A 20860-nucleotide genomic window follows, 5' to 3' on the forward strand; every position below is an offset into this window, starting at 1 on the left:
GAGTGAATATTAAAGATTTTAGAGAATACAAAGATTAAATAAGCAAGAAAATGCTAACTGGGAATGTCTGAACATAAATAAGGTAGAGGTCAACAAAACACCATTTTTAAATGATCAAAAATCATATCAAGTCAGAATTCTATACCCAGCATCAGTATTGCCCCCAATAAAGATAATTTTAAAAACTTAGAGTGAAACATTTCATTGTTAGCAGTCTTGAATTAGACAGACTAGTAGAGTGAGTTATGAAGTCCAAAGGAAAATAATCTCAGATTGAAAACCAGGAATGCAGGAAGAAGTGAAGGAAAAAGGAAAGAATAATTTAGAAATAAATAAAAATGAATTTTGTCTTATAAAGCAATTCTAGAAGTATCTCATGGAGATTAAAACACATGTAGAATTAAGATGCATGACAAAAGCAATAGCAAAATCAGGAATGTTGAAAAGGAACTGAAAGTGTTCTTAGGTATTAGCATTTGGGAGATGTGATAAAAGCAATTAACTGTATTATTTTATATTAAATAAACAATTCAGAATTTGACCACTAAGTAACTGCATATGTTTTGTATAAGGTTGCAAGTAATAAGTTTATAGAGGGAAAATTGAATAATCATCATCAGTGAAATAAAGAGAGTAAAGACTGTTTCTGTTTCGGTCAAAGGGTAAGGATATCTCAGATTTACCAGTGATTAGGTGAAATGTAAATGTACAGAACATTGAGTTCTTATTAATGACTCTGTAATATAGACTTCAAAGACTTGTCAGCAGATTTTTTCAACATTCTTTTATTGATAAACATTTAAAAAGTCTGTAGTTTTCTCTATGAAAACATAAGTTGTATGGAAATTTTAGCTTATGGAAATGTCCATAACTATTTTTATAGAAGGTACATTAAAAAAGCATTAAAATGTTGAAAGTGAAAATAGCTCCCCATTCACAAATTTGTTTAATTTTTCAGATAGGATTTCATATTATTCAATAGAATCTAGTATTACCAATGGCCCCAAATTCTTGTATTTGGGGATAAAGACTTAAGACTCTCTCAAGTCCTTTTGATTTGAAATATAAGGTGTGTCTTCTGGATTGGATTGTCCCCTGATTGGGTTGCCCACTCTCTTACCCTATAAAAAGGAGAATCAGAGGCAGAAGTTACTGCACTTCCTAGCCAGCTACAGGCTGTCTGCATCTGTCTGCATCTGTCTGCATCTCAGCAGTGGTCAGAGGAAGCTCTGGAAGATCTTGGAAGATGGGGAAAGCTGAACTGGACAGATTTCCAAGCCATCCTCTTCTGGTAAGTGTGGAATCCATATTGACGGCAAGAGGATCTATTAAGATGCTTTTTTTTTTTTCTTGTGTAAAATCTAAGTTAGAGGAATTTAGTTCTTAAAACAAGATACATTCCTTATTGAAAGTTATTTCCCAAGTGTTAATGTTTCTTAAGAAATATTCAAGATTTTATATAGTTTTGTATATGAAGCTTCCTTGGGATAATGAAAAGTGTGGGTTTTTTTAACCAAAATCCTTGGGTAGTGAACGTAGTATTTGGCCCTAGAATAGCTAAATCTTTCTCCTCTGTGGACAATTTGCCCACAACATGTTTGGTCTTTTTTTCCTGTTTCTTTTTTCTTTAAATTTCTGTTCTCTGCTTCAAATAGACCTTCCCCAATCTTTGTCATCCATCATTGTAGTTAGTTAATTTATTTTTCCTATTCTCCCTCCTTACTTCTCATCCTCCTTCCTCTTTCTCTCTGTCTCTCTGTTGGCCTTATTGCCTACCATAGCACTTAATTACCCTTAACACTATCATTAGACATGCCTTAGTCTATAGCCTTCTTCTCTTAACAAGATTGACATAATCTGGGGTAATAACTTGGTTAAGTCAAATTCCAAGTTGTGGGTGTTAGTGCACAACTCAGCATATAATGGCTGCTGCATAAATAGGCAGTTCAAGTCATTTTTCTATCAAACATTCTTTTATATCTTGACTAATGCAAGGAGTAGCATTAATAATAACAATGGGAATAAAATGAGCTTTATGGTTTCTTTTTTAAAAGTCTTCAGAAGACAGAAATGTGAGAATTAAAAGGAAAGGTGGGCTAATGAGGTTTACAGTTTAAACAGATTAGTGTGAAGAGTCTTAATCTCAGTGACAATTTTACTCTAGCACAAAAGAGATTAATTTATTTTACAACTGTAGTCATGTGAATTTGTTAGAAAAATTTGTAAAGTGTTTTTTGGAATTGGCATAACATCTCTAAAACTAAGACATCTGAGCACCTTGAAAACCCAAAACAATAAGTGACTATATCCATGGAACTATGAAATTTCTCATTCTTTTCTTCGTTGAGTACCCAACTTAGTAAGAAAAGCAATCAAAAAGAAGTAGATAATACTACACATAAATAAATTAAAAATTTTTTAAATTAACAGAGACAATGTGAGATAAACTTTTATATGGCATCAGGAAAGGTCATTCTGTGGAAATGGCATTTTGTAGATTAAGTGAAAGGTAACCAAGAATTCAAAAGTTGCGAATCTTCAAGTGGATTCAGGAAGGCAAATGGATGGCTAATTGGTGTAAGAGTATGGGGTGGTAGGGCATCCAGAATGCCATTCAAGGGTAGATGAGATATTAGTACCAATTAGTGAGTTTAGGGGACATTGAGATAAGGATGAATTATTTGGGAGAAATGATTGGTTCAGCGTGGGACCTGGTCACTGTGAGCTGAGTCATGAATGTTATCACTGATGTGGGCGGGCAGATGGATATTTGAGTTTCAGGGTTGAAGCCAGATCAGTGAATCTGTGAACATTTCTAGTTCATGAAAAATATTAGAAGCCCGGGAAATGGATGAGATTGGCAGGAAGAAGGTGTAGATGTAGAACAGATGTGACAGCAGGACCAACTTCTAAGAGCATTGATCATTAAGTGAAATAGAGAAAAGAGGAGGGGAGGAAGGGGGTAAAAACGACTGTCTATGGTGGGGATGTCCCAGGATTCAGTATGGTGTCTGTACTAGCAGCATTAGCAGCAGTTGGGAATGCTTAGAAATGCAATTTCTTGTCCCCACCCAAGACTTTCTTGCATTGACATCCAGAAATCTGAGTTCTATCAACCTTCTAAATAAATGTGATGCACAGAGGAATTTGAGACCCCATTTCTTCAGGGAGTTATCCATATGTGTTAAGAACATTCTCCATGACTTGCAGTTGTTTCATCCTCCATTTTATTCAAAATTTACATCTCATTTTGTTTTCATAGAGGCTCAGAAGAAATATGATGCCTGAAGAGCCGGAGAAGAAAAGACAGGAGATTTTAGTCAAAGCCAAACAGAGGCGTCGTGACAGATGTTTACTTCCTCTGAGGCTGACCAGCTGCATTTTCCAGAAGCCAGTCACAAGGATAACCTCTCATCCTGACAATGTGGTCAGAAGACGTCGGTGCGAGGAGACCCTGGAAAAGCCCCAGCAAGCCTTTGCATTCCGGAGACTGCAGGGACTCCAAGCCTACAGCCCTGAAGGAGAACCTTTCAGGACCCTGGACAGTGCAAACGTTTCCGGGATCATTGTCCAGCGTGATGCCGGTGAATCCCTGGGCCGTGCTGGTGCCTGGTCTCTGCACACTAGCCCTGATCCCATCCTTGCCCAGTCTTCCGATGGGGCAGAGCTCAACCCAAAGTTGGGGCTCTTTCTCCCACACGCCCTCTGCAGACGACCAGTAAAAGATGCAGATATTCGCCGACAGTCCCGGAAAGTGAAGAGAGCAAGAGAGAGATTGACTATGGCCTTGACGGCAGACAGGCTTGCTAGGGAGGGAAAGAGAACCAGGAGCCAGAAAAAATGTTCCTGAGAACTGAAGGAAAAATAGACGATTATCCTGGGAAAATTGAGTGGTGTGGTCCCTGGGAAGTGGTTCATGGTGGGGTGTAGGGGGCAACAGCCCTCCATTCTACTTGCCGCTTTTACTGTCAACCCTGTTTCTGGACTATGATGCTTTGTTACATTAACTTTGTACTCTATTAAAGTCTTGGTGGACAAAAACGAAAAGTGTAAATTTTTTTTAATGGGAGAGATTGGGTTTCACGTGACAAGAGAAAAGATTTTTGCATATCTTTGTACACCTCAATTTCTGTATGTCAGAATTTCTTTACTGAATTCTACAGAGGTAATCTAGCCTGGGGAATTATTTAGTGTTTTTAGTTATAATATTTTCTTGTGTTAATTACACTTAAACAAGAAATAATCTATTCTAAAGAGGTTATTTTCTAATATTAAAAATTAATGCTATAAAATCTTATTAAGCTGGCTTTTACTTCTTGTTTTAACATGAGTTGCCTCCTCTTTTTGTCATTCTTGTGCCAAATGTTAAATCAGACAGAAGACATTTTAATGTAAATCAATTAGTACTTATGCTACATATTGCATCCTTGTCTGTTACCTAAATCTTAAGTGGGTATTTTTTTAAAGAACGTGATTTTTTTTAATGTTATTTGTTTATTTTCTTTTTAGCTGTTCTGGGGCACTGGGTTTTCCACTGCTGCCAGTCGGCTTTCTCTAGTTGTGGAGAGCAGGGGCCACTCTCTGCTTGCCGTGCATGGGTTTCTCATTCCAGTGACTTCTCTTGTTGCAGAGCATGGGCTCTAGATGCATGATTTCTATGGTTCTGGTCCTGGGGCTTAGTTGCTCCATAGCATATGAAATCTTTCCAGACCAGGGATCAAACTCCTGTCCTCTGAATTGGCAGGTGGATTTTAACCAATGGAAATCCTAAGTGGGTATTTTGAAAAATTATTTTTGACCTTTGATTCTTAAAAAGGAATACGTTCTTTGGAAACATTTTCTTCTGAAAATGACTTGCCAGCAAGCTTGTTGCCCTGACCCAGAAATCAGTCCAGAGTCCCTGAAATTTGTCCACCCCACAGGGTTATGCACATCATTTGTAAGCAGTCAAGAATGACATCATTGCTTATTCAATAAACAATTCATTTTTACTTATAAACACTTCATTCAATAAACATCGTAATTATTTCCACGGAACCCATAGAAGGTGGAATAAAGGTGTCATGCTACAGAAGTCCCAGGGGGACAGTATCAGGAAGGAAGAGAATGACCTTTTCTGAACTTCCTTGTACAATTTTGATAAAGTTGTTTTACCAGTGGTGGAGAAGGAAGGCTGATGTGGCTCAGATCATAAATAATCCACCTGCACTACAAGAGACCCCGGTTGAATCCCTGGATCCAGAAGATCCCCTGGAGGGAGGAATGGCAACCAACTCTAGTATTCTTGCCTGGAGAATTCCACGGACAGAGGAGCCTGGCAAACTACTGTTGATGGGGTCATAAAGAGTCAGACACAACTGAAGGGACAAAACCACACAAAGAGTAACTGGGAAACAGGAAAACAGTGAATAGAGGTGAGCGATTATGCCTCCTGACAACAGGCTCTGGATTTAACTTAGTAATAAGTCCCTCCTAGAGCCCAGAGATTTGATGTGGGTCTGAAGCCTCCCCAGACGCACTAAGGCAGATTCCATCTCTTCAGAGTGAACTAATCTGCATATTCCAACCCCTTTTTGTCCTGGGACTGGGGTGTCACATGGCCCTTTCTGATCCAATAGGAACGAGACACCTGACCCTTTAGGGAACAGGAGGTGGAGCCACGTTTATGCCTGGTTCTTATCTGCCAGTCCTGGGGTCTGGGAAATGGAGCTGTGTGAGGTCACCTTGTAGGGAGGGCTGTCTGGGTTGGGGGCCACCTGGGAGTATTAGATTTAAGGGTGAGCATGGAGAATGGTCAGGATGAGACCTTCCCCCCTCACACCTATATCTATACCTGGACATAATTTACTCCCCCACAAGAAGTGTGTGTGTGTGTTAGTTACTCAGTCCTGTCCGACTCTGTGATCCCATGAACTGTAGCCCGCCAGCCTCCTCCATCTACGGGATTCTCCATGCAAGAATACTAGAGTGGCTGTTTTTCCCTTCTCCAGGGAATCTTCTCAAAGCCACTAGGAAGCCCTCCCACAAGAAAGGATACATGTGTATGTATGGCTGATTTCCTCTGCTGTGCCCCTTAAACTATCACAACATTGTTTAAAAAATGAAAAAGCTAAAAGAATTAAAGGATGGTTTTGAATTATTATATAAGCATATTCAGTTTTTAAAACTTAATTTTATTTATTATATTTTATCTATTATTAAATATGAAGGGGATGGGGAGACTTACCCTCTACTCAGTATTCCAAGATAATAATAATTTCACTCCCCACATCCAGTTAACAGGAACTAAGTTCATTTCTCTTCTTATGTTATTTTATCTTAGGATAATACGCATGCATGCATGCTCAGTCACTTCAGTCGTGTCCAACTCCTTGTGACCCTACGGACTGTAGCCCACCAGGCTCCTCTGTCCGTGGGATTTTCCAGGCAAGGATACTGGAGTGAGTTGCCATGCCCTCCTCCAGAGGATGTCTCCTGTATTGTAGGTGAATTCTTTAATGCTGAGCCACCGGGGAAGCTTTAGGTTAATATAGGTTCTGTTAAATTATTTTATCCTAAGGTCTGGAGAGGGGACGGAGAATTTTCATTTCTAAGAAGTTTCCAGGGACATACAGCACCACACGCTGAGAAGGGGATTCTGGGACATCCTGAAGCCTACATGAGACAGATACAGAAAGATGAAGGTCATTATTCAGTGCCAAATCCAGACCAGTTTATATAATAAACTATTCAAACACTGAACTTTAAATACTGAAATACTGAAAATCCATTCACTTAACTACATTTATGCAAAGATGTCATCGTTTGAATGACAAACTGCAATAAATAAGCAGTGACAGCTTCGATTCTAACTCCTTTCTCCTTATAATCCAATCATTAGATTCTAATCACTATCATCTGTTTTGTGTATGTGTTACTTTCTGTAGTACAACAAAATGAATCAGTTATTTTATTTTTTTTCTGAACTCTCCCCCACCATAAGCTCTTCCCGTATCCCCAATAACTACATCACAAGGTTTATTATGCCTATGTGTTTGTGTTCACTTCTCTTTATTTTTTTATGTTTCAAACTTTATTTTGTATTGTCGATTAACAATGTTGTGATAGTTAAGGTGCATAGCAAAGGGACTAAGGCATACATATACATGTCTCTATTCTCCCCCAAGCTCCCTCCCATCCAGGCTCCCACAGAACACGGAGCAGGGTTCCCTGTGCTGTACATACAGTTAAGTCTTTGTTCTCCTCACTATGATCTGTTTTGTGTGTGAATGTTTCTTTCTGCTGACAAACAAAATGAATCCGTTTTTTAAAAATTTATTGGAGTATAGTTGGTATACAATTTTGTCTTACTTTCTGTTGTACACCAAACCAAATCAGTTACACATGTACACATATCCACTCTTTTTTAGGTTCTTCTCCCATATAGGTCATCATTGTAACCTGATGATCTGTTTTAAATGCAAATCTAATCACGTACTCCAACAGGGTAGGCCTTCATTTTTGTCTTCAGCAGATATTTATGTTGTTGCCCTGTCCTATTGATTAACACTACCCTCTTTATTCCCCAGTGTGCTCCAGCTTGGAGAGAAAAATTCTCTGGTCACCCTATTTGCAAAGAATCTACTATGTGCAAAGCGATGGTATAAAAACCTGTGATCCAGAAATAAACTAAACAGATTCACTGCCTCTGTTTGATTTAATCCTCATGAGGGGAAAGAGTTAATAAGTAGAGCAAAGAGTTTATAACTTGTCATATAGAAGTAGAGAGAGTATGTATGTATTAGAGTTAGTTTCAGCATGTGTGTATTCATTTTTAAATGTTTTAGTGTGTGTTCATGTACTTGGGCTGCCTGGAGGAGGCGGGGATTGTCTGTGAGGGAGGCTCTTAGGCATTGGAAAAGTTCCTCCAGGTGCACCTTCTTGGAACTTTATTAATGTGTATCAGTCAAGGTTCTCTAGAGAAATGGAACCAATTGGACATAAAGTCTACAGAAGAGGAGAGGTATTTAGGGATTCACCCACATGGTTATAACAGTATAAATCCCATAATCTGCTATTTGCAACCTGGAGAAGCAGAAGAGTCAGGGTTGAGACTTCCCTCGTGGTCCAGTGGTTAATAATCTGCCTCAAAATGCAGGGGGTGTAGATTGAACCCCTAGTCGGGGAACTAAGATCCCACATGTTGTGAAGCAAATAAGCCCCTGAACCACAACTAGAGAGTCTGTGTGCCACAACAAAAGATCCCACGTCCCGCAACTAAGACTAAAACTTGACACAGACCATTAACTAAATAAGTAAATATCTTTTAAAAGTCAATTTCAATCCAAGTCCAAAGGCCTGAGAACCAGGAGCTCTGAGTCCAAGGGAAGGAAAAGATGGACTGTCCCACTCAGGAAGAGAGAGTGGATTCACCTTCCTTCACCTTCTTTTCCATGTGGCCCTCAGCAGATTGAATAACACCCACCTACACTGAGGAGTGTGGGTCACTTCACTTAGTCTATAGGATCAAATGCTGATCTGTTCCAGAAGGATCCTCAAGAACACACCCAGAAATAATAATGAGCCAGCTATCTGGGCTGATCAGCCTTTGGATAGGTGTCCGTCCTGCCCCTGTCCCCTGAACCCAGGTGCTGGAATCCAAAATAAAGCAAACTTTCCCTTCCACCAACTGTGCCTCTTTATTGACTTTTGAGCAGTGAGCAGTTACAATTTAATGTATAAAATAAGCTACAAGAATATATTGTACCCACAGGGACTATGACCAATAGTTTTATAGAGTGTAACTTTAAAAATTGTGAATCACTCTACTGTGTTATCTGCAACTTATACAAATTATTCATCAACTATACTTCAAAATGGCTTCCCCGGTGGCTCAGATGGTAAAGAATCTGGCAGCAATGTGGGAGACTTGGGTTTGATCCCTGGGCTGGGAAGATCCCCTGGAGAAAGAAATGGCAACCCACTCCAGTGTTCTTGCCTGGAGAATTCCCCATGAATACAAGAGTTTGGCAGGCTATAGTCCATGGGGTCCCAAAGAGTCAGACACGACTGAGAGACTAAGAAAAAGCACATACTTCAATTTTAAAAATCTAAAAAAAAAAAAAGAACCCAAATACTCAAAATGAACCCATAGAAAAAGAAATCACATCTGGTTTACCGAAGCAGAGAATGCATGGGAGGAGAAATAGGAGAAAGGTACAAATTCTCAGCTTTAAAAAGATGCAAAAGGGGTAATGAGTAACATGACGACTGTAGTTAATGTTGCTGTTCACTACAGTGCTGAAGAAATATGTTCAGAGAGTAAGTACTAAGACTCTCATCACACCAAAAAAAAAAACCACTTAAAAAAAAAAAAAACATTTTGAGATGATGAATGTTAAATAGCGAGCTTCCCTGGTGGTTCAGATGGTAAAGAATCTGTCTGCAATGTGGGAGACAGGGGTTTGAGCCCTGGGTCAGGAAGATTCCCCTGGAGGAGGGCATGGCTACCCCCTCCGGTATTATGTTAACTAAAATCACTGTGGTAATCATTTCATGATATGTTTGAACTTTAAAAATTACCTGGAATAATAGAATTCTGTAACTCTTCCATCAAAAGTAAACTGTATATAGTACTGTATGTCAATGATATCTCATGAAATTAGAAAAAAATTGTTAAAAAAGATAAAAATTAAAAGTGCAAAAGAGTATAAGTGAAAGAGGACAAACCACAAGTGCTTTTTTCCTTTAGAATTATTTTATTAAGTCATAAATGTACAATTGCTTCATATAATAATTCTACATGCTAAGATTTAAGGAATAATATTATTAATATGTTTCATTACAGCATACTTCTAATAGCTTTTCAAAAACTGAGAAAAATCTTGCAAAAGGCTCTTAAAAATTTAACATTTTACAAAGAAATGTTAACAATTTACAAACATTTAACAAAATGTTTAATATTAAACAAATTTAACATTATCAAAGAAGTGACGTTTCTACACTCTGACAAAGACCACTAGAAAAAAACAATTAAGCTAAGAAATTGCCTCAAAGGCATTTTCCATACAGTTTTTCCTCTGCAGGAAGGCAATGTTCTTAAATAATTCAATTCATTCACAAATGGCTCTCTGCCCCTGCTCTGGTGTCTCCTGCCATATCACTGCATGTTTACTCATAACCTGAAGCTGCCCAGTTACCTCTGGGCTCTCATCCTCCACTATTTAGACAGTGAAGCCCATGGCAAACAGGGAAAAGCTCAGTTTTGGCTTCGCCCTCCCAACCCCCACATCCCCCTCCTGGACCAGAGTTTCCTTGACCATATTGAGCCCTCAAGTTGCTACCAAAGTTTCCATTCCTCATCGACTGTAATTAGATTGCTGCTGATAATTTCCAAAGTCACTGTTAATTCCACTTCGACAATTTCCTCCTCCATTGTTGTCGTGACCACCTCTGCAGCCTCAGTCATGGTTGCCAGATGTGGGACTTTCGCCACCAGACAGACTCTCTGTCTCTCCCTTTCCCAGCCCCATGATAAGCACCCCTAAATCTAGGACCATTTCCATATGCATCAGATCCTCCCCAGAAGTTACTTTCTCATCCTGATGCTAGTCCCAAATCACTACCACCACCAGGATAAACCCCCAAACCAAAGCGGCCTCCTCCTCCACTTCTAGAACCCTGGACTTGCTGCATTTCCCATGCCAACAAAGCCTTTGCGACTTTTGCATGATGACCATTGATGGTATGGTTTTTTGGCAACACAGTCTTGTCCACAGAATCAAGGTCATCAAAAGTCACAAATCTAAAGCCTCTTTTCTTGCCAGACTGCCTATCAGTAATTATTTCCGTGGTACCATTTTTCCATATTTCTCAAAGTAATCTCTAAGATGATGTTTCTTAGTATCTTATTGAATACCAACAAACAGTTTCTTCAGTGTCCAAAGAACACCCCGCTGTCCAGATGCTGCTTTTGGGACACATGTTTGGGTTCAAGCACTATGCCGTCAATGGAATGGGGTCTGTTGGGCATTGCATCCACCTCGGTCATGGAAGAAAAGGTGACAAAACCACACTGTCTTGATCTTTGGCTGGAAGGATCCCTCAGGACCATACAGTCTCTAAGCTCTCCCTGCTGCTGGTAACAGTTCCTCAGACTTTCTTCTGCGGTTTCAAAGTTCAAAACACCAATAAAGAGTTTATTAGTTTGTTCAGCTTCTCTCTTTTGCCTCTTCAAAGCAATTGATTTCTTGGTTTTCTCCATCAGACTGGGTTGCTTCAGTTAGATTTCCTATAGCTGAGGGAGATGAGAGAGATCTCAGAGATGAATGCAGACTGGACATGTCCCAGCCCTGTGGTAAGAACCTGTGTTGCCCCAGGAAAATACCTCTAGGAGCACTTCCACTGTGATCTGGCAATGCTGCCATGGCCTGTCAGCTCCCGCCGCCCTTGAATCAATCCTGAGTACTTTTCCATCTTCCTGCAAAACATTATTTGAACAGAGTGAGCTTTCCAGACCCAGTCATCAAATATTGCATTTTCTCTTTTAGTTTTCCAATTGTGAACCGTATGTGTATTATCATCTCTTCATTTTATGTTAATTCTCTCACTAAGTTGGATACCCAACGAAGGGAAGAGTAATGTGGACTTTACCCTGGCATATATACTTACTCCTTTGCCCTTAGAAGGGGATCAAGATATATTTTGTTGAGAAAAGTATTCGAACTCCAAATATACTTTCTAAAGTTTTCTCAGAAAGCCACTCAACTTCAGTTATACAATCTTATCACCTCTTTGGTGGGTGACTGCAGTCAACTGTCACCATGGTTTCACATCCTTTCTCTTAATCCATTTAAGACTTTAATCACAAAAATCTACTTAAAATGTAAACCTAATCAGTGCACACTTTCTTTTAAAATCCATCATTTCCTTTTCAGAGGGTGTTTTTAGAGGGAGAAAATAAAAAATCTTAATCCTGTTGCCCTGCCGTAATTACTAACACCACCCCTTTCAAGACCCAATATTCCTCAGTTTGGAACAAAAATCACTTGATCCTCATGTTTACAGAGCACCTATTACATGCCAAGTTGTGGACTAAGATCCATAATTCAGAATTTCACTGAACAAAGTCATCGCCCCAATTCATTTGAATCCTGATAAAAGTTTTTTTTAACTCTAATCCTTGGTTTATCCAAAGCAATTACTTTACACAACAAAGAACTACAACATTATCTAAAAAGCTACAAAGTTACAAAACCCCAAACAGAAAATGAATAGTCCTGACTATACAATAAAAGCCAAAAAAGCAATGTGCACATTGCTAAGGTAACCTGCAGGGCAAGGAATAGCACATAACTGCCCTGGGTAGGGGTGGTTCTGTGATGACCCAGCAGAGCTGGCTTGAAACTTACCAATTTCAGAGAAAGGGAGGGTGTGTGTGTATATGTGTGTGTGTGGTACATAGCACGGGGTACTTGACCCTAGAGGTCAGAAGAGGACCCAAACAGGGGTGCAGGGCCAGGCTAACAGGGATGGCATAACTGCTGGACTCTGCCGGCCGACAGGTTAGGGCAGGACCAGGCCACCAAATCGGCCCAGGTCGTCTGGGACTTGGAAAAACGTGCTCCCAGGCCGGGGCTGTCCGTCCGTCTGAAGCCCCCTGCTCATCCCTGTTGGCTTTGCCAGCTACATGATTCCCAGGAACTATAGAAACTTCGAAGTTTTCCAGCCAGAACACTGGAGGGCACCTTTACAAGCACAACCCCAAACCAGCAACACCCCCGCAGCCGGAGCTCTGCTGCTCGGGGACACGTGTCAACTGCTGCCCTCACCTTCGGAAGGAGCTGGAGCCGGAGCCGCTCCAGTGGCGGGGGCGGCGGGGGGAGCGGGGTCGCCGGCGCGCGGGGGATCTGCCCCAAGGGGAAGGCGACCTGCTCCTCCTCAGCCTGCGCCACGTGGGGGGTGGTGGCAGCATTCTCCGGGGAGGGCTCAGTCGCCTAGGCGGTGGCTGGGGCCAGGGGGCCAGCACGGCTGTGGCCGTGATCTGCCGGCCGTCAATTTGCCCTCCGTCCATGTGCCTGAGCGCCTTCGCAGCCTCTTCCGGATTCTCGAACTCCACGTAGGCGTGGCCTTGAGACGGATGCGCGCGCATCCTTTCTCTGCGCAGATCGATCTCTCTAACTCTCCCGAAGGTAGAGAATATCTCCCGGATGTGCTCCTTGGTCACCTTCCGGGTGAGCCGCGCGACGTGCACTTTGGTGGGCTTAGGGGCGAGGTTGCGCCGTCTCCTTTCCTTCTCGTCTCGTCGCGGTGGTTTGGTTTTGGAACCGGACCGCCGCCTGTGGTCTCGGGGGCGCCAAGGCCTCGGAGAGCCGTGGGAGCTGCTCGAGCTGGAGTTGCGGGACCCACTGGAGCGTCCCGAGCGGCCGGATGCTGAGGGCGAGCTGGAGCCGCGGCTGGAGCCCGCGCGGGACCGAGCCCCCGAGCTGCTGCTACCGCCCGAGGCCCTGCGCCGCTTCCGAGCTTTATCCCTGCCGCGGTCCTTCTCGCTGGACTGCTGGGTAGCGCCTGTATCTTTACAGCGATCCGCAGACTGCTCGTCAGAGCGCTCTTTGCGTGGGATGGCAGACGGAGTCATCTTGCCTCCGCGCTTCTCAGCCTCAGGAGAGAAAAGGGTTAATAGATTAAAGGCTGTTTCCTACAGTGTGAAGTACAATAGAATGTTGTGATCATCAATAAGGCCATCACAGCGACAAAGAAAGAGGAGATATGGAGGAAGAGAAGTAAGAAGAAAGAAAAAATGACAGTTATTGATGAAGATATTGGGGAAGGGCAACCCTGTAGCTCAGACGGTAAAGAATCTGTCTGCAATGCAGGAGACCCGGGTTCGATCCCTTGGTCGGGAAGATCCTCTGGAGAAGGGAATGGCAATCCACTCCAGTATTCTTGCCTGGAGAATCCCATGGACAGAGGAGCCTGGCGGGCCACAGTCCATGGGGTCACAAAGAGTCGGACACGACTGAGCGACCAGCCATAGCCGTTTAACTTGATGATACATACGGATCAGAGAGCTGAATTTTTTAAGAAACATTTTATTGTTTACTAAATATTCCCGGAAATACAAGAGCCAGTGATGTACTAGCTTATTTTATCCCATGATCAAAGCAGGTTCCAGGTTTTTTTAGGCAGTGTTAGATGTACAAATTGAGCTTCCCTGGGGGCTCAAATGGTAAAGAATCTGCCTGCAGTGCAGTAGACATTGCCTGCGTGCTGAGTCGCTTCAGTGGTGTCCAACTCTGCAACCCTATGGACTGTAGCCCGCCAGGCTCCTCTGTCGGTGAAATTTTCCAGGCAAGACTACTGGAGTGGATTGCCACGCCCCGCTCCAGGGGATCTTCCAGACCCAGGGATTGAACTGGTGTCTTACGCCTCCTGCATTGGCAGGCGGGTTCTCTACAACTAGCAACACCTGGGAAGCAGTAGACATTAAACAAAGAATTATAGGAACATCAATATATACAAAGGTAATGGATTAATTTGGAAGAGAAATGAGATAAAGTTAGACATAGTTTCAGAGGATATCAAGTAGAGAAATCAAACAAAAAAGTAAAGTAGGGCTCTGTAAAATAACTTTTAAAAGTCACCTTGACCTTGCTGTGAGTGATATAGGCAAGTCACAGTCATAATCCTTACCCCAAGTCCTTGCACCTCCCCTCCTTGTCACCAGAGCCCATGGATGTCCAATTTTTACTGACTTCCTTGCAGCTCAGGGCCACCACAGGGGAAAATAAACCACAAACAGCAGACTGTGCTGATGTATCAGATAGATAGCCTGGAACATTCTTCTTCCAGCTTACAAATGGGACAGTCTAGTCTTTGTAGCTCAGCTAGTTAAGAAAGCAATCTTATTTCCTTTCATGAGAGCACTGCCTCCTCAGCCCACATTATAAGCACTATTAATAGGAAGAGAAAGAAATCTGAAACTCAATATGGCAGAATCTGGGGCAGTATGAACCCATTCTTGCTATGGGGTCATCCTAGGCCTCTGCCTATAGTAAGGACCCTCCCGTCAAGTCTCAGAAAGCTTCTCCACCCCACCAGGGACAAGCTAGACCAGTGGTTCTCAGAGTACATCCTTAGACTGTGAGCAGGAGGACCAGTGGCTCTCAGAGTGTGTCCTTAGAGCAGCAGCAGTACCTGGGGACTTACTAGAAATGGAGAGTCTCAGACCTTGCTCCCAGATGTGATGAATCAGAAACTCTTGGATGGAGCAGCAATCAGAGAGCTGAATTTAAAAAGAAAGAAAGAAAAATAAAAACCAAGAAAAATAAACTTGTGGGTAAAACATTTTCCAGAGAGAACTATTTAAACAGAGCCCAGGCAAATACCACCTCTACTTTGTAGTGATTTTTTTAAAAATCTGGCTAATTATCCCAAGAAAGCTTCATACACAAACCTATACAAAACCTTGAATATTTCTTAATACTAACACCAAAGAAATAACTTTCAGTAATGTAATATTTTAAGAAGCTACTATTTGCTTAATTAAAAAGATTGTACAAAAGGCAAAAGTATATAGATGGACATCAATATGGATTCCAAACTCACCAGGAGAGACTGACTTGGAGATCTGGTCAATGCAGGTTCCCCCAGTTCTAAGAGCTGTCCACTGACCACTCCTGAGATGCAGACAGCCGGTGCCTCACTGGAAAGTCTGACTTCTGCCTCTGCCTCTCCTTTTATAGGGGAAGAAGGTGGACAACCCAATCAGTGGACAACCCAATCTAGAGGGCACGCCCTCTCAGATCCAAGGAATTGGAGACATTCCTAAATCTGTGCCCACAAACACAAGAGTTTAAGGCTATTGACACAGATACTATGAAAAAACTCAAGAGTTTAGACAAATACTTCTACTTCATAGTGATCTTGTGGTTTTTGTTAAATCTGGCTAATGATCCCAAGAAAGCTTCATACACAAACCTATACAAAACATTGAATATTTCTTAATACTAACACCAAAGAAATAACTTGCAGTAAGGTAACTTCATTTTAAAAGCTACTGTTGGTTAAAACAAAGAGATTTTAGAAAAGGTTAATGTAGATGTATACTGTTTTGCCATCAGTATCAATTCCATGCTCACCAGATAAGGCCAGCTTGGAAATCTGGTCTATGGAGGTTTCCCCAATTTCAAGAGCTGCCCTCTGACCACTCCTGAGATGCAGTCAGCCTGTGGCTCACTGGAAAGTCCACTAACTTCTGTCTCTGATTTTCCTTTAATAGGGGAAGAGAGTGGATAATCCAATCAGGGGATAACCCAATCTCCAGAGAACATACTCTCTTTCAAATCCAAGGCATTGAAGAGATTCCTAAATCTAAGCACACAAACACAAGAATTTGAGGTGACTAACACCATCAGATACTATTGTAGATGAAAAAAACACATTTGTGCCTGGTTAGGTATTTGCAGTCCCTACCAACATTGTGATGTTTTCTTTCCCTCAGCTGGGATACGTTCTACAAAAATAGGAGTGGACATTGCTCTCTGCACTTCATAGTAGCTTTAGAAGGACCAGGATTCCAGGTCTACTTCACAACTCACAAGCTGCCTCAGCAATAGTGTAGGTCTTCCTTTCCCTAAGAGAACACTGTGCCTGGAATTTCTTTACTATACCTTGTAACAAACACCAATCTACATAACGCACCAGAGTAGATGCAGAGAAGTCATTTTGTGAATCCATCAGAGTATTTTAGAACATTACCTTACTGTGGGGACTTCCCAAGTGGTGCAGTAGTAAAGAATCCACCTGTCAGTGCAGGAGACACAAAACTTGAGGGTTCCATCCCCGGGTTGGGAAGATCCCCTGGAGAAAGAAATGGCAACCCAATCCAGTATTCTTGCTAGAAAATTCCATGGACAGAGGAGCCTGGCAGACTACAGTCCATAGGATCTGAAAGAGTTGGACATGACTGTGTGGTGTGCACAGGTGTGCACACACACACATATATAGTCTGAACTTACTGACTGGATATGCAGGGAGAGGGAAAGGACAGAACCAGAGATAACTCTGTGGTTTCCAGCTCAAGTGGCTGAGCAGATGAAGTGCCTTTTAAAGGAAAGAGGAAGTCAGGAGAGGTGGCAAGTACAATCTTAAGCAATGGGGGTGGGGTGGGAGTTAGGGCCCAGTCTGCCCACAGAGTTGAGAATTTGGGGATAACTCCACAGTCGGCATCCATGGTTCCAAAACTGCACATTCAAACAACTGTTACTGAGTCCAAACTCAATCTGCTGGCCACGAAACAGGCCAGTTAATGGAGAATCTAGGTGCTGCGGCAAGGAGCACAACTTTATTTGGAAAACTGGTGACTGAAAAGACAGAGGACTAATGTCTCAAAATAACCATCTTATCTGGGTCTGAATGCCAAGTTCTTTTATAGAACAGAGACAAGGGGAGGTGAGGAAGCAAAGTAAAATGGCCTTTAATCTTGCAAATATCTTCTGGTATAGTCTTGGGGGGAGATGTGTTAACTTCTTCCATCCTGCCATCCACAGGTGGACAGGGTCCTGAACTAAGGTCTTTGGATCAATACTCAGGCAGGATAAACAGTATCGTTTTAGTGAACGAAAAGGATACAGTTACAGAACATTTGCTTCCCATTGGTTTTGTATAAATAGTGTCCTTTTAGTAAACAAAAGCAACCAGAAGCAAAGTTAAGGGTTTAAGTAAAAGAAATAGATCCAACATGGAGTCAGTTCTTCCCTGTAACACAAACACAGGTTGTGTAGTACTGTAGTATGCATTTATTTAAAAAAAAAAATAGGCTTATAAGAGGACCCATATAGTTCAAACTTGCACTGTTCAAGGGTCAACTGTAGAAACTATGTAAGATTATCAGTTCTATTTTGGGTAGAGTGTTAGTGAAAATTGCAGAAAACTGGTAGTAGGTATCTTGACTATTAGCACAGAATATGAAATGAAAAATGCCCACCTCGCCTTCCTTTGCTACTTTACTCAATGTAATTTGTTGAAACGTCTGTCTCTTCCCCACTAAATGAGCCTGTCAGCCTTATTGAAGTTCACCTGACCAGATATTGGAGGGAGTTTGTTGTTTCTTTATTGTAGTTGTTCTTTCACCAGGGCTCTAGGCTTTATTTCCATTTTATTTACTCCAGTACCACACTGTTTACTTTGGTGTAACCCTTTAGGGTATTTTGGGATCAGGAGGTTTCACACCTTCAACTTCTGATTTGCTCTTTCAGGATTCTTTTGGTTATGCAGGGTGCCTGAGCTTCCAAAACAAATGGCGGGATACATTTTTCTATTTCCACAAAAAAGTTCAATAAAGATTGCATTAAGTCTTTAGATCACTTGTGTAGTATTGACATTCTAATGTATTAAGTCTTCCAATCAATAAAATGGTATGTCTTCCTATTTATTTCTATCTCCTTTAACTTATTTCAGCAATACTTTATAGTTTGGGGAATAAAATCTTTTGCCTCACTGCTTATGTTTATTCCTAATAATGTATTCCTTTTTGAATTGTTTGTGCTTACTGTATATAAAGATAGTAATTTTGTGTCTATTTTTTAGGTATTTAAAAAAAAATTATGTTTTTGTTTTTGTTTGCTTTGCCGTGCATGTGGGATCTTAGTTCCCAGACCAGGGGCCAGAGTTTGAACCCAGGCCATCTGCTTTGGGAGCTCAGAGTCTTGGCCACTTGACCAGCAAGGATGTCCCTTGTGTGTTGATTTTTTATCCTGCAACTTTACTGAGTTTATTTTGGGGGTCTAACTGTGTGCATGTTTGTACCCATGTGTTTGTGCTGTGTCTGAGTGTAATCTAAGCGTTTCTACATATGACACCATTTCACTATCAACAGGGATCATTTTCCTTCCTCCTTTGTAATGTAACTGTCTTCTCATAACTTTTTCTTGCTTCTTTGTTTAGCAGGGACTTCCTATGCTAGGTCGACTAGAAGTGGCAAAAGCAGGCATCCCTCTCTGGTTCTTAATCTTATAGAAAATATTTTATAGAAAATATTTCCAGGCTTTCTTTATCAACTAAGATGACCGATGCAGGTTTTTTATGTATGGCCTCTATTCTATTGAAATTTCCTTTTATTCTTCTTCTGCTGGCTGAGTGTCTTTGTTATGAAGGAGTGTCATAATATTATTAGCTATTACACTGATTGGTTTTCATACACTGGACCATCCTTTTAGGTCCCAGAATCCATTTCATGTGTTGCTACGTTAAGTTTGCTACTATGTATTAAAGATATTTCTACTAGTATTCACGAGTATATGCATCTAAGAGCGTTCTCTTTTTATATTGTCTGTTTCTGGCTTTGGTAAAAGGGTAATACTGACCTCATGGAATGAGTTAGAGTTCTCTCCTCTTCAGTTTTTTGGGGAAGCATTTTAGAATCAGTATTGTTAAGTAATTTTTTATGTTTGGTAGAAATCAACAGTGAAACTATGTGGTACAGGCTGTGCTTTATAGGACTTTTTGGATTATTGATTCCATAGTCTTACTGGTTATAGGTCTATTCAGATTTTCTACTTCTTGATTCCGTTTTGGGAGCAGCTTTTCCAGAAATTTGTCCATTTTGTCTGGATTATCTAATCAGTTGATGTACAGCTGTACATAGTATTTTCTTCAAATCCTTTTTTTTCCTATAAATTCAGCAGTAATGCCCACAAATCCATTTTTTATTTTGAGTAACTGAATCTTCTCTCCTTTTTCACAGTCAGTGTATTTGAAGTTTGTTATTTTTGTGGATCTTTGCAAAGAACAAATTGTTGATTTTCCTTCATATTTTTCTTTCCTCTCTTTTATTCTGCTGTCCATATAATCTGTATCATTTCATGCTCTGTGATAGATGTGAATTTAGGTTTTATTATATTTCCTAACACTTCATGGTATAAAATTAGCTTGTTAATAAGATAGATTTCAAATTGTATTTGAGATAAAGAAAGTGGCTTTCTTAATTATATATGCCAAGATCAGTAATTGATGAATAAATTTACTTTCTTGCTAAAGCATCAGTTGAAATTATTATGAAGAGTCCTAAGATGATTTCAGACCAGCTTGTTTCTAACCCTGCCAAGTCCCAGCTTGTCTAACCCTGGTGACACAACCACCATGAGCTCCGGGCAGGGACGTCAGTCATGGACACAGGAGGGCAGAGCCCTCAGTGGCAGGATGGGCTTGTCTCCCCAACACCTCCCTCTCTGTTTCCAAGCTCTGAAGTTTGAGAGTCACAGACTATGATGCAATCACAGAGGGAAGGGGAAAAGCATGTTTATGGTCATTGCTTCTCACCAGGACTGAGGGAGGCAGGTGCAGAGCCCCAGGACAGGAGCCCCCCAGAGTTCCTCCATGGGACTGACATGAAGCAGTGAAAAGAAGAGGAAGGCAGGCTGCCTGTGTCACGGGGACACCGAGGGTGAGGTCTCAGCACTGTGACCCCCTTAGACACACCTGCTCTCTGATTCTACCTGTGCCCTGGTCTGGAACACCAGCCTGGCACACGCCCTGCAGTTCTCACGTGTGCTGCGCTGGCGTGAGGGGGAGGTTTCCTTTCTGAGAACAGAGTGCACCGACTTGCTCCTGAGCCAGCTTCTTAGCTCAGCTTGGACACAGGGTTTTGTCTTCCTGTTGTGCAGACCCTGCCATGTCCTTTCTGATTTGTCTTTTCCTCCTCCTAAATTGCTTACACACTGTACGTGAGCTGTAGTATGGACATTGTTTGCAATTCCAGAAGCCAAGAGTCTGTAGAGATGGGGACCTAGTGATGGGTGGATTTTTTCCTCTTCATGAGTTGTACCAGGAATCAGACACATTTCAGCTCTCTTTTGTGGGCAGCCAAAAACAAGAGGCGAAC

General features: G+C 41.5%; 2 protein-coding genes and 1 pseudogene across 2 annotated transcripts; 1 reads left to right on the forward strand and 2 right to left on the reverse strand.

Moving 5' to 3' along the window:
• Positions 1 to 2847: 2847 nt before the first annotated feature.
• Positions 2848 to 4035, forward strand: LOC120864569 (putative methyl-CpG-binding domain protein 3-like 3). Its single transcript, XM_040241625.1, has 2 exons — positions 2848 to 2871; positions 3263 to 4035. Exons 1-2 carry the CDS (start codon positions 2848 to 2850, stop codon positions 3848 to 3850), a joined length of 612 nt encoding a protein of 203 aa, XP_040097559.1. The 3' UTR covers positions 3851 to 4035.
• Positions 4036 to 9721: 5686 nt separating this feature from the next.
• Positions 9722 to 11341, reverse strand: LOC120863921 (annotated as a pseudogene).
• LOC120863922 (RNA-binding protein with serine-rich domain 1-like) lies at positions 11342 to 13615 on the reverse strand. Its single transcript, XM_040240609.1, has 2 exons — positions 12810 to 13615; positions 11342 to 11458 (listed from the first exon to the last, which is right to left on the reverse strand). The coding sequence occupies exons 1-2, from the start codon at positions 13613 to 13615 to the stop codon at positions 11368 to 11370; spliced, it is 897 nt and encodes a 298-aa protein (XP_040096543.1). The 3' UTR covers positions 11342 to 11367.
• Between the last annotated feature and the right edge of the window lie 7245 nt (positions 13616 to 20860).

This window comes from Oryx dammah, unplaced genomic scaffold (assembly GCF_014754425.2).
Source record: "Oryx dammah isolate SB20612 unplaced genomic scaffold, SCBI_Odam_1.1 HiC_scaffold_5, whole genome shotgun sequence".
Taxonomy (NCBI): domain Eukaryota; kingdom Metazoa; phylum Chordata; class Mammalia; order Artiodactyla; family Bovidae; genus Oryx; species Oryx dammah.

Bases quoted from the DNA above. Each gene is read 5' to 3' on its own strand.
- LOC120864569 (XM_040241625.1), top strand. From the start codon at position 2,848: ATGGATGAGATTGGCAGGAAGAAG. The intron at 2,872-3,262 runs GTGTAGATGTAG...TTGTTTTCATAG, and splicing joins ATGAGATTGGCAGGAAGAAG to AGGCTCAGAAGAAATATGAT.
- LOC120863922 (XM_040240609.1), bottom strand. From the start codon at position 13,615: ATGACTCCGTCTGCCATCCCACGCAAAGAGCGCTCTGACGAGCAGTCT. The intron at 11,459-12,809 runs GTGAGGGCAGCA...AATGTTTTGCAG, and splicing joins GGCTCCAGCTCCTTCCGAAG to GAAGATGGAAAAGTACTCAG.